Source organism: Chelon labrosus (genome assembly GCF_963514085.1).
Source record: "Chelon labrosus genome assembly, chromosome: 20".
NCBI lineage: Eukaryota > Metazoa > Chordata > Actinopteri > Mugiliformes > Mugilidae > Chelon > Chelon labrosus.
In genome coordinates, this window is record NC_140353.1 from 350,001 (window position 1) to 362,500 (window position 12,500).

At 47.0% G+C, this 12,500-nt stretch overlaps 1 protein-coding gene across 1 annotated transcript in view; it reads left to right on the forward strand.

Moving 5' to 3' along the window:
• Nucleotides 1-12,500, forward strand: part of akap6 (A kinase (PRKA) anchor protein 6) — a gene marked incomplete at both ends in the record, with an annotated part of 100,675 nt that overhangs the window by 4,786 nt on the left and 83,389 nt on the right. The window contains 5 exon segments of the mRNA XM_084568478.1: nucleotides 4,859-4,968; nucleotides 5,347-5,488; nucleotides 5,571-6,170; nucleotides 6,659-7,010; nucleotides 7,288-7,430. Of these exon segments, the coding sequence (XP_084424604.1) occupies nucleotides 4,859-4,968; nucleotides 5,347-5,488; nucleotides 5,571-6,170; nucleotides 6,659-7,010; nucleotides 7,288-7,430 (1,347 nt within the window).

Below are 12,500 nucleotides of genomic sequence, written 5' to 3' on the forward strand. Positions count from 1 at the left end.
AGTGTGTTGGTGGGTCAGTCGGTCAGCACATGGAAGCAGCAGCAGAGCGTTACACACAACTTTAACTTTCTGAATCTTTTTATTTGAATCATTTTATTGGACGGCAGTGATTCTGGTTCATGAGTCTGGTTCAGAGGAGAGCCAGAGAGACGGGGAGGGAAGGTAAGAAACTGAGGACTGGTCTGAGAAAGAACCCAAAGTCAGATTGTTCCAACAGGAAGTTTATTTTGGAACGTAGAGGAACGTAGAGGAAGGTAGAGGAACGTAGAGGAAGGTAGAGGAAGGTAGAGGAAGGTAGGAGGAAGGCTTTGTTGTTGTTGTTTGGGTCCCTAACCCTCTCTGGAAGATGTTTCTCCTTGACGCTGTCTCCAGGAAACTTTTCTTTTCTTGTAAACGTTCAGTGTTTGTTGTTGTTGTTGTTTGGGTGCAGCCTTTGGGATTCTTCTTCTTCTTCTTCTTCTTCTTTTATTCTGGCAGCTTTGACGTTAGCTAACAAAGGGGAAGAAGAAGAAGACTTTACACAGATGTGGTTTTAGTTTATGTCAGAGCTAAAATAAATAACTACTAAAGATGAAGCCTGATCTGATCTGATACTGAGTGTTGACGGAGGCAGGAGTTCAGGAAGTGATGCGTTGAAGGCTACGTAGTCCTCTTGGACTTTAGTTCTTGTTTTTTTTCCTACTCTACAAATCTGAGTTGACCTGACCTGGTGTTAGTTAGAGACTTGGTGGTTGGTCTCCTTCATGTGAGCGTTGAGTCTCTGAAGTGGTTTAAATGTCCAGCAGAGACAAACAGGCCGGAGCTCAGACTCCTTTCACTGAAGCTCCCACTTTGAAACCATTACTGTAACAAGCCTTTATATCTGAGCAGCAGCAGCAGCAGCAGCAGCAGCAGCAGCAGCAGCGTCGGCGTCTCTCTCTCTTTGAAGCGGCTTCATTTGAATACTCCGGGGGGGAAGGAGCTCTCAGTATTTGATCTCCAAGGTAAAACACGGCGCTGAGGAGTTGAAGGTTATTAGATCGAATGGGTGCGGATGAGGCCGAGCTGTCGCTGGCGGTTTGAGGCGGCCGGTCTGAGGCCCTTGATGTCGGCCGTGATGAGGGTGAGCTGGGATTGGAGCTGAAGCTGGAGTCGACTTGTTTCAGATTGATTTTAGGCAATTAGAGACGCTGCTGGATGTACGGAGGCTGTGATTGACAGATCATGTCCTGACTGGACGTGAGCCGAGTGCTAGATTTAAAAAAGAAAACAGTTCCTGATAAATGAAGTCGGTTGAATGTATACTTTAATGCACACACAGAAATCCAAAGTTGGAGCATGAATAAATGTATGACTGCACATCACACACAAACGTGACCTTCACCGTTAATCAGCTGTCAGTCAGATTAGAGCGTCTGAACTTCTCATCTCTGAACTTCAGCTACGACGGACTCAACAACAAGAAGAACCACAACTGTTCTGTTTCCTGCAAAATGCTTGAAGATTAAATCATCATGTGTAGAACTGGTCTCTGGTAGAACTGGTCTCTGGTAGAACTGCTCTCTGTGTAGAACTGCTCTCAGGTAGAACTGGTCTCTGATTGAACTGGTCTCTGTGTTGAACTGCTCTCAGGTAGAACTGGTCTCTGGTAGAACTGGTCTCTGTGTAGAACTGCTCTCTATTAGAACTGGTCTCTGGTAGAACTGCTCTCAGGTAGAACTGGTCTCTGTGTTGAACTGCTCTCAGGTAGAACTGGTCTCTGGTAGAACTGGTCTCTGTGTAGAACTGCTCTCTATTAGAACTGGTCTCTGGTAGAACTGGTCTCTGTGTAGAACTGCTCTCTATTAGAACTGGTCTCTGGTAGAACTGCTCTCAGGTAGAACTGGTCTCAGGTAGAACTGCTCTCTGGTAGAACTGGTCCCTGGTAGAACTGGTCTCTGTGTAGAACTGGTCTCTGGTAGAACTGGTCTCTGTGTAGAACTGGTCTCTGGTAGAACTGGTCTCAGGTAGAACTGGTCTCAGGTAGAACTGGTCTCTGGTAGAACTGCTCTCTGGTAGAACTGGTCTCAGGTAGAACTGGTCTCTGGTAGAACTGGTCTCAGGTAGAACTGGTCTCTGCAGCTCTTTACAGGCTGGACTCTCAGCTGAAGGCTGTGGTTGACCAAGAGGTGAGCGTCTGTGGATCTAGTTTTTCTGATGATGTTCTGATCTCAACATCAAGATGATCTGGAATTAATAAAGTGTAGAACAACTGATCAGCTGATTCAGGAGAAACCAGCTCTGTTTGATGCTTTGTAGCTAGCTTACTAGCATCCTAGCCTCCTAGCTAACAGTAGCTTTCCCTAGCCTCCTAGCTAACAGTGGCTTTCCCTATCCTCCTAGCTAACAGTAGCTTTCCCTAGCCTCCCAGCTAACAGTGGCTTTCCCTATCCTCCTAGCTAACAGTACCTCTTCCTAGCCTCCCAGCTAACAGTGATTGTCTAAAACATCAGAGGCGTGCAGAGGACCAGTAGCAGATGTTTGAGAAGAGTCTCAGGATATTTAACTGGTTTATTTTGACCTCGTCCCAGAACCTGAACTTTTTCCCCCCATCGTCGTCCTCTGTGCTTGTACGAAGAATATTTATCAGTAAACTTGAGAATAGAAAGAATCGGGTCATCAGGACGGAGCTGGACGAGCAGCTCATTAGCTCCCTGCAGTCTGCCACGACCCCAGATCTTCTAACAAATGAGTTCAGATGGAGCCGACAGACTGGCTGTTAATTCATTCAGACGGGCCTCTGTTGAGAGTGTGTGAGCGCATTAGCATTTGAAAGCTGTGTGTGAATTATTGAAGCATCTGAAAGACACCGGTGACACTTTCAGCTCAGTTTTAGGGCGACATGACAGCGCTTTGATGACGAAACCCAGTGTGTGTAGTCCGTTTTGTGCGTCCCTGAGCTGTGTGTTAATTAGGAGCCTCCAGAACGAGCCTCCTTCCTCTCGGGGGCTGATCTTGATTTCCCTCCGGGGTGTTTTTGATGAGGCAGCTCTCGGTCGGGGTTCAGTTATAGAGAGATTAGAGAGTTGTATAAAACATACATTTTCCTCCAGATATCCTGATTGGGAAGGACGAGCTCAGCTGGAACGAGGCGCTGCATGAAAACACGTCTGAGCTAAACATGTTTTGATCTGGAGTTGTGTTTGTGTGAAGGATAAAAAGTCACTAAAAACTACCGGCTGCATCTAAAGACGAAGCTCAGCGCTGCGTCTCCGTCCGTCTCCATCTAGACACAACCTGAATCAGGACAGACGACCACACCTGTCCTGTAGATTCATGGTCCTCAGAGGATGAACCCTCGTGTTTCCTGAAGCATCCACAAGACTCTGTGTCTGTTCTGTGTGTTTATAGCATTAGTTAGCTCCCGCTAGCTAACATCAGAAATAACTTCGTTAGCTTAATTTACTTTACATAAGACAGCTAACAGCATGTTGCTGTATCATTAGCCTCTTAGCCATTAGCCTTTGTTATAGCTTATATTAGCATATTCATTAGCCTACATCACGTAACCTGATAAATAATAATAAAAATAAAAGTACTAACTGATCATAACGTTATGTAGAAGTTATGTCATTAAACAAAGATAGAAAATAATGTGAATATTCTGGTATTTACAAATAATAAAATAAAAAATGACTAAAAATAAAAACATCTTTACTAAATAACAAATTAATTCATTCATTAAGAAAAACAGATTTATACACCAGAGACAGTAGAGACACCAGAGACAGTAGAGACACCAGAGACACCAGAGACAGTAGAGACACCAGAGACATTAGAGACAGTAGAGACAGTAGAGACATTAGAGACAGTAGAGACAGTAGAGACATTCCCTGTCTGCTCTGTGTGAAGAGTTTGTGTCTGGTCATGTGACTGCATGGCGACGTCTGATTGGTGAATCAGAGTCATGTTAGTAGATCTGTCTGGCAGAAATAAAACATCTAATGTGTAGAATAATAATTAATGAGTCGAGTGGAGTGAGAGTAACGTCTCTTCTTCATAAATGTACACAGGTGTTAGCATGATAGCATGTTAGCATGATAGCATGTTAGCATGTTAGCATGGTGCAGTACAACGACTGGTTCCTTTCTGTGTGTAGTCTGCATGTTCTCCCTGTGTCTGCGTGGGTTCTCTCCAGGTTCTCCAGCTTCCTCCCACTGGTTAGGTTCACTGGTGATTCTAACTTGGCCGTAGGTGTGAGTGTCTCTCTGTGTTAGTTCACTTATAGATATATATTATATATATATAACTGAGCAGATGGAGGAGTGCTGCGCTGGTTCTGGTCCCCTAACAGCAGAGGGTCTGTCAGATCCTGGTCCAGACCTGTAGACCAGCAGGAAGCCTGTGCCTGGTCATGGTCCTGGTTTATTTTGGAGCAGAGCTCAGTAGGTCACGGTGACGCTCTGACCTACATTCTGACATGCTGCTGGTGTTGTGTTGTCCTGGCTGGTCTCCATGGAGCAGCCGTGAGGATCTGTCCAGGGCGTCTCTGCAGACACGTCTCCTGCCCTAATTATAGCCTGAACAACAAAAAATAAAAAGAGTCAAATGAAAGAAATTATATTTATTGGACAACTTCACCAACTGCATGGAATGACCCCATCAGCTGATCATCAGGGTCATCTAGGAGCAAATTAGTTTCAATGAAATAAAAATGAGCTGCTGTAACAGCGTGTGTTTGTGATCTGCAGGTTATTTGTGCTCGGAGTCCGTCCGTCTGTCCCAGAGGTTTTTACAGTTTAGTGTCTGGACGACGTCCCACATGAATCTGACTCATGTTTAAAAGTAGAAACAGTTCTGCTTTTCTCACATGTTGTGTTGTAACGTCTCGTGTCTTCAGGACATCTGTGAGGACATCTCAGACCATGTGGAGCAGATTCACGCTCTGCTGGAGACGGAGTTCTCCCTGAAGCTTCTGTCCTACTCCGTCAACATCATCGTAGACATCAGGTGAGTCTGAGACAATCGTCCTCGTCTTAGTAAACTGATTATACTGCAGAGCTGGACTCAGTGACTGTATACATGTACACATACAACGATGCTGAGACAAAGACAACTGGACTCTTGGTAGCCTCCTAGCCTTCCAGCTAACGCTCCAGGTGAGTACCAGGTCATCACCAGACTCTGGTCATGTGACCTTCTCTCCAGCAGACATTCAGAGCTGATCACTTGGAGGAAACGTCTTCTAGTTCAGATGAGTTTGTCTCAGCTCTGGTCTTTAGATGAACCATGAGAGGCTCCACAGAGATAAGAATCACATACGTTACAATAATATTAATAATATTAATAATTATATTAACAGACCGCTCTGGTGTCTCCTGGTTTCAGGACGGTCCAGCTGCTGTGGCACCAGCTCAGAGTCTCAGTTCTGGTCCTGAAGGAGCGTCTGCTGCAGGGCCTGCAGGACTCCAACGGAAACTTCACCCGGCAGACAGACATCCTGCAGGCCTTCAGCCAGGACCAGCACCAGGTCAGACCTGATTCCTCATCCTGTCAGACTGTGTGTTGTACGTCCTGGTCTCAGACTGACGGGCTGAACTCTTCCTCTGCAGACTCGTCTGGACGCTCTGACCGAGGTGGACGACTGCGGTCAGCTGACCATCCGCTGCAGCCAGGACTACTTCTCTCTGGACTGTGGGATCACTGCCTTCGAGCTGAGTGACTACAGTCCCAGTGACGACCCCGAGGCCCCGGAACCACGGCCCGGACCCGAGGACCCGTCCTCAGAGCCCGATCACTCCAGGGACCCGGACCAGGAACCAGGATCCCACCTCCACAACAGTTTACCGGACCTCTCCCCGGCCGCTGACTCCACAAACCACAACCATCCTCCAGTTGTGTTACCCACAATGCAGTGCGGCGTGTCCAGCCACGGTGAAGGTGCGAAGCGGCATCTGCAGGGGGTCAGCCACAGCACCGAGGTGTCCCCCACCCAGCCGTCCCTGCCCAAGAGAGCCGCCCTGCTCTCAGCCACGGTGGAGGACACCAGGGGGGGCGTGGGGAAGGTCAGCCCGTTCTCTGGGCTCCATGTCCAGGCCGAGCTGAGCCGCAGTACCCCGTCTCTGGTGGATCCTCCAGACCGGTCCAAGTTCTGGTTGGAACTGGACTCAGTTTATCCAGAGAACGTCTCCCAGTCCTACGAGAGCCTCCAGGTTGGTTCTCGTTCATCGTTCTGAAGCAGGTTTTATCCTAAATGTTCAACTCTCTGTTTGGTCTGAAGGTCACGACTCAACCACAGACGGAACATCAGCCAGTTACTCTCAAACCAAACCAACATGAACACATTAAAAACATGAACACATTAAAATAAACTCCAGATGATTCAGCTGACTCAGAATCAGAATACCCTTTATTGTCACTGTAGTGAAGCTATAGACGGTCAAGTGAAAGAAAGGTGCTTTAGAAATAAAGATTATTATTATTATTATTGTTCTACAGACGTGCTGCATGTTGCATTAAAAGCATGACTGCCTGTATACCTGCAGCAGAAAGCATCACCTGGAGCTGGTCTGTGGTAGGGAGACGGTTCTACAGGTGGTTCTTAATAGAACCAGACTCCTGAGAGCTCTTCTACCGTCTGCTGTTCTTCTTCATGGTTATTCATCAGCTGCTGTCCTCTGGTCTCCTGTTGCTCAAACAGGTCGTGGATGTGAGCTCCAGACACGGAGGATCCTCAGAGGGGAGCGCACAGAGGCTGCCGTCCGATCAGAGGAGCTCCTCTGGGGCCAAACCGACCGCCGGCGGCCCCCGGCCTCTCCGGGGCCCAGTGTCTCAGGATGAAACGAACCAAATACAGAGGATGAAGAAGAAGACGCATGCCCACAGCGAGGAGGACTCTGACTCCTCGCTGCCCTCCCCCATGAGGGAGCAGCTCCTCTCCTCAGACCTGGAGGCGTCTGGAGAGGAGTCGGACCCCCGACCTCCTCCCGGCAGGACGGCGGTGTGGATCGTGAAGAGGCAGAAGGTGAAAGATTATTTCTGTTCTTCACGCTGTGTTAAAACAGACGGGATGGTTCATACCCAGAATTATAATCTGAAAAAGTTTGTTTTCACCACAGTTAAAGTCTTAAAGGATCCTTCTAATTTCTTTCTGTTAATTAAATTTAATCTAAGTCAGTTTTATATGTGGTGAAGACGAGGAGCCTCTTTTTATCCCAGTGTTAGTGTTCGTATCCTCTGTATGAGCTGCACATACGGCAGAACTCTTAAAACTAAATATTGGTTTAACAATCATCAACTCTGTCCTCTGACAGGGCGTCCCGTCTGCAGCCAGCCCAGGCCGGGAGCACTGGTACGGGTCGGAGGAGTTCCTGGCCCTGCCCGCTCAGCTCCGTAAAACAGAGATGCTCGCTGTGAAGCTGGAGGGTCTGACTCAGTCCATCCCAGCGGTGAGTCCACGCTCAGCGCAGAGATAGAGAAGGGTCGGGTCCTGATTCTAGAGAAATAAAACGGTGGTTCTGTTAAACCTGCAGAGACCAAAGCGGTGGACGGTGTTTCCTTCAGGGAAACGTTTGGGTTAAACTCCATGTTTGAGTCACGTGTCAATCAACTGGATGGGCAGCTCCCATTGGTCCAGATCAGTCCAGCTTGGTACAGCCCACTTCTTCAGTCTCAGAGGTTTGTCCTCCTCTCATCACAACTGGATCCTCTCCTCCTGATTGGACGTCATGTCGTCACTTTCAGATTGTTCTCGGTTCTAAATCTTGATTTTCTCTCAACCAGCGACACAAAATGATTCCGATGCTTCTCAGGCGACGGCATCACCTGCAGGAGCGACCTGATTGGTCGAGCAGACATCATCGCTCTGGTTCTCTGTGGACAATAAAAACTCTTCTTGTTAAAATAAAGTGTGTTTTATATTTGAACACAGAGGAGCGTCTCATTCAGCTAAATAAAACACACATTCATAAATGAGCATCAGAACGAGGAAACAGAGACGATGCTCTGACACCTACACACACACTCACTCTCATCCCTCTCTGCTCCTGGCTAATTAGCTGATTAGCTGCTTAATTAGCAGCATGTAATCATGGCGATGGATGAGCTGCTTAATTGAGGAAGTGAAGAGAGGAGAAGAGGAGGAGGAGGAGGAGGAGGAGGAGGGTGACATTCAGTCTCTGCTGAATACGACAGAGCAGAATTCATCCAGAGGAACTGAAGCAGAGACGAGTTGAATCCAGGAGACGAGAAGATCTGATCAGAGAAGGATCCAGTAGATTAACTGATCTACTGGATCAACTCAGTCAGAGAGAGAGTTGAATTGTGTGTACGTTGCCTCCTGTAGTGGAATCAGGAGGATTTTGTAGCCAGATTCACTTTCAAGAGGTAAGAACCCAACGTGGAACACTTTGGGTTCTTTGGTTCTCCAGATGTCCAAATGGAGAGTGGGCCTGGTTCTATTGTTACTAGAACCTTTGTGGTGTTTCTCTAAACTCTTGGTCAAGGTCTAGTCAAGGGGTTGCTGAATGAGTTCAGAATGATATCATTGAGACCAGGGTGTTTTCTACTCTCTGATCTAGAAGACGTTTTAGTTTCTCCTGTAGTTCCAGTGACTCTGGTCTGGTTTGTTGGAGCCTCGTCACCATTAAACCAGTTAAAGTCAAACACACTCGTCTATTTTAGTCGTTTCTGACTCAGATACGTCTTCGCCCGTCTCTCCTCTCTGCTGTTGGACATGAATAAAACCTAGAACACCGCCTGGACGTCGTCGTCTCGACCTTGACCTCGTCTTCATCTGCGTCCACGTCACGTAAATCTGCCGCATGTTTGGTGAAAGTTTATGATGAAAATATACATGTAGAGGAAGACAGAGTTCCTAACTGAGCTGCGAGGGACCTGAAGGAAGCAGACGAGGTGAAGAGGAGCAGGGAGAGAGAGTCCGTCGTGTCCTTTGTCTCTGGCGTCCTCACTGTGAGCTGTCTCTGTGTTTGGAGACTCTGCAGCACGCCGGCCTATCCACGAGCAGTGGGAGACAGACAGACAATAGACTCACATCAACAACCGTCTGATTGGCCCGGCGGGGGGGTGGGAGGAGGAGGAGGAGGAGGAAGAGGAGGAAGAGGGCTGTTATTCTCGTCTTCTGTGTGTCTTTAGTTAAACAGGTTAAAGAGGAGGAGGAGGAGGAGGAGGAGGAGGTGAAGGTGGAGCCGTCCGTCTCCTTCCTGGTAGCTCCACTTTAATCTAGACTCTAAAATAAAGAAACCAGTAAATTTCTCTTTGGTTCTTTAATGAATGAAACCAGGAAGTAAAGTAGAAACCAGCGGTTATTAGATTCATAGAAGAAGAAGAAGAAGTTTTCTGTTGGTCTAAACTCTAAAATGATTAAATCAGGTTTAATTTAAAACCAATAATAAAACTGATTAATTGTTTGAATCCACTCTCACTGTAAATATGTTGATATGAGAGAAACAGGCCTGTCTCCATGGCAACAGACACATCCGGTCACTCTTTATTCTTATAATATTAATATTAACATCAATATTATTTAAAACCGCTAGCTCCATCATAATGCTAGCAGCTAACCGCTAGCTCCATCATAATGCTAACAGCTAGCCGCTAGCTCCATCATAATGCTAGCAGCTAACCCCTAGCTCCATCATCATCATAATGCTAGCAGCTAACCGCTAGCTCCATCATAATGCTAGCAACTAACCGCTAGCTCCATCATAATGCTAGCAGCTAAACGCTAGCTCCATCATAATGCCAACAGCTAACCGCTAGCTCCATCATAATGATAGCAGCTGACCCCTAGCTCCATCATAATGCTAGCAGCTAACCCCTAGCTCCATCATAATGCTAACAGCTAGCCGCTAGCTCCATCATAATGCTAGCAGCTAACCCCTAGCTCCATCATCATCATAATGCTAGCAGCTAACCGCTAGCTCCATCATAATGCTAGCAACTAACCGCTAGCTCCATCATAATGCTAGCAGCTAACCGCTAGCTCCATCATAATGCCAACAGCTAACCGCTAGCTCCATCATAATGCTAGCAACTAACCGCTAGCTGCATCATAATGCTAGCAGCTAACCCCTAGCTGCATCATAATGCTAACAGCTAACCCCTAGCTCCATCATAATGCTAGCAGCTAACCGCTAGCTCCATCATAATGCCAACAGCTAACCGCTAGCTCCATCATAATGCTAGCAACTAACCGCTAGCTGCATCATAATGCTAGCAGCTAACCCCTAGCTGCATCATAATGCTAACAGCTAACCCCTAGCTCCATCATAATGCTAGCAGCTAACCCCTAGCTCCATCATAATGCTAGCAGCTAACCCCTAGCTCCATCATAATGCTAACAGCTAACCGCTAGCTCCATCATAATGATAGCAGCTAACCCCTAGCTCCATCATAATGCTAACAGCTAACCCCTAGCTCCATCATAATGCTAGCAGCTAACCCCTAGCTCCATCATAATGCTAGCAGCTAACCGCTAGTTCCATCATAATGATAGCAGCTAACCCCTAGCTCCATCATAATGCTAACAGCTAACCCCTAGCTCCATCATAATGCTAACAGCTAACCGCTAACTCCATCATAATGCTAGCAGCTAACCGCTTGCTCCATCATAATGCTAGCAGCTAACCCCTAGCTCCATCATAATGCTAGCAGCTAACCCCTAGCTCCATCATAATGCTAGCAGCTAACCCCTAGCTCCATCATAATGCTAACAGCTAACCGCTAGCTCCATCATAATGCTAGCAGCTGACCCCTAGCTCCATCATAATGCTAACAGCTAACCGCTAGCTCCATCATAATGCTAGCAGCTGACCCCTAGCTCCATCATAATGCTAGCAGCTAACCGCTAGTTCCATCATAATGCTACCAGCTAACCGCTAGTTCCATCATAATGCTAGCAGCTGACCCCTAGCTCCATCATAATGCTAGCAGCTAACCGCTAGTTCCATCATAATGATAGCAGCTAACCCCCTAGCTCCATCATAATGATAGCAGCTAACCGCTAGCTCCATCATAATGATAACAGCTAACCGCTAGTTCCATCATAATGATAGCAGCTAACCCCCTAGCTCCATCATAATGATAGCAGCTAACCCCCTAGCTCCATCATAATGCTAGCAGCTAACCGCTAGTTCCATCATAATGATAGCAGCTAACCCCCTAGCTCCATCATAATGATAGCAGCTAACCGCTAGCTCCATCATAATGCTAGCAGCTGACCCCTAGCTCCATCATAATGATAACAGCTAACCGCTAGTTCCATCATAATGCTAACAGCTAACCCCTAGCTCCATCATAATGATAACAGCTAACCGCTAGTTCCATCATAATGCTAACCGCTAACCGCTAGCTCCATCATAATGATAGCAGCTAACCGCTAGCTCCATCATAATGCTAACAGCTAACCGCTAGCTCCATCATAATGATAACAGCTAACCGCTAGCTCCATCATAATGCTAGCAGCTGACCCCTAGCTCCATCATAATGATAGCAGCTAACCGCTAGTTCCATCATAATGCTAACCGCTAACCGCTAGCTCCATCATAATGATAACAGCTAACCGCTAGTTCCATCATAATGCTAACATGTTGTCCAGGTTGGCGCTGAAGTTTAAATCCAGTAAAATGTAACATTATTAGTCATCAATAGAATAAATGAAAGAATTAAAAACTTTAAACGTCTTCACGTCTTCACGTCTTCGTGTCTTCGTGTCTTCATGTCTTCACGTCTTCATGTCTTCGTGTCTTCATGTCTTCACGTCTTCACGTCTTCATGTCTTCGTGTCTTCATGTCTTCACGTCTTCACGTCTTCATGTCTTCGTGTCTTCACGTCTTCACGTCTTCATGTCTTCACGCCTTCATGTCTTCATGTCTTCATCGTATTAATCTGGACCGTCGTCTCTCAGGACTGTGAGTGTCGTCCTTCAGAGAGACGTCAGCTGATCAGAGATCAGATATCAGAGCTCTAGTAGAGGCTCCTTTGGGCCCCAGCAGACCTCCCTGGCCCCCGGGGGCCTCGCTGCTTTAGAGACATCAAAGCTTGCCGGTCTATATCCAAACCTGCTTCCTCTTCCTCCTCCTCCTCCTCCTCCTCCTCATATGTCCTTCTCTCCTCTTTTTCTCTCCTCATCTCTTCTTTCTCTGATTTAACCTCTCCTGTTCTTGTGTCTCTTTTTCTCTACGCTCTCATCTTCATTATCCTCTTCCTCCTCCACCTCCTCCTCCTCCTCCTCCTCCCCCACCTCTTCTTCCTCCTCCTCCTCCTCCTCCTCCCCCACCTCCATCAATACTTTTGATTTCCATCTCCCGTCTATAACGAGCGCTGCAGAGATGGACGGCCTGGTATCGATGCTGTTTCATTTTTTTAAGGGTCATGGTTGTAATTAACATACTGCAGCTCAATCAGTCACGGTTCTGCATCACACACACACACACACACACACACACACACACACACACACACACACGCACACACACACACAGACTCACCTGAACTCTCAGGTATGGACTGATTGGCTGAT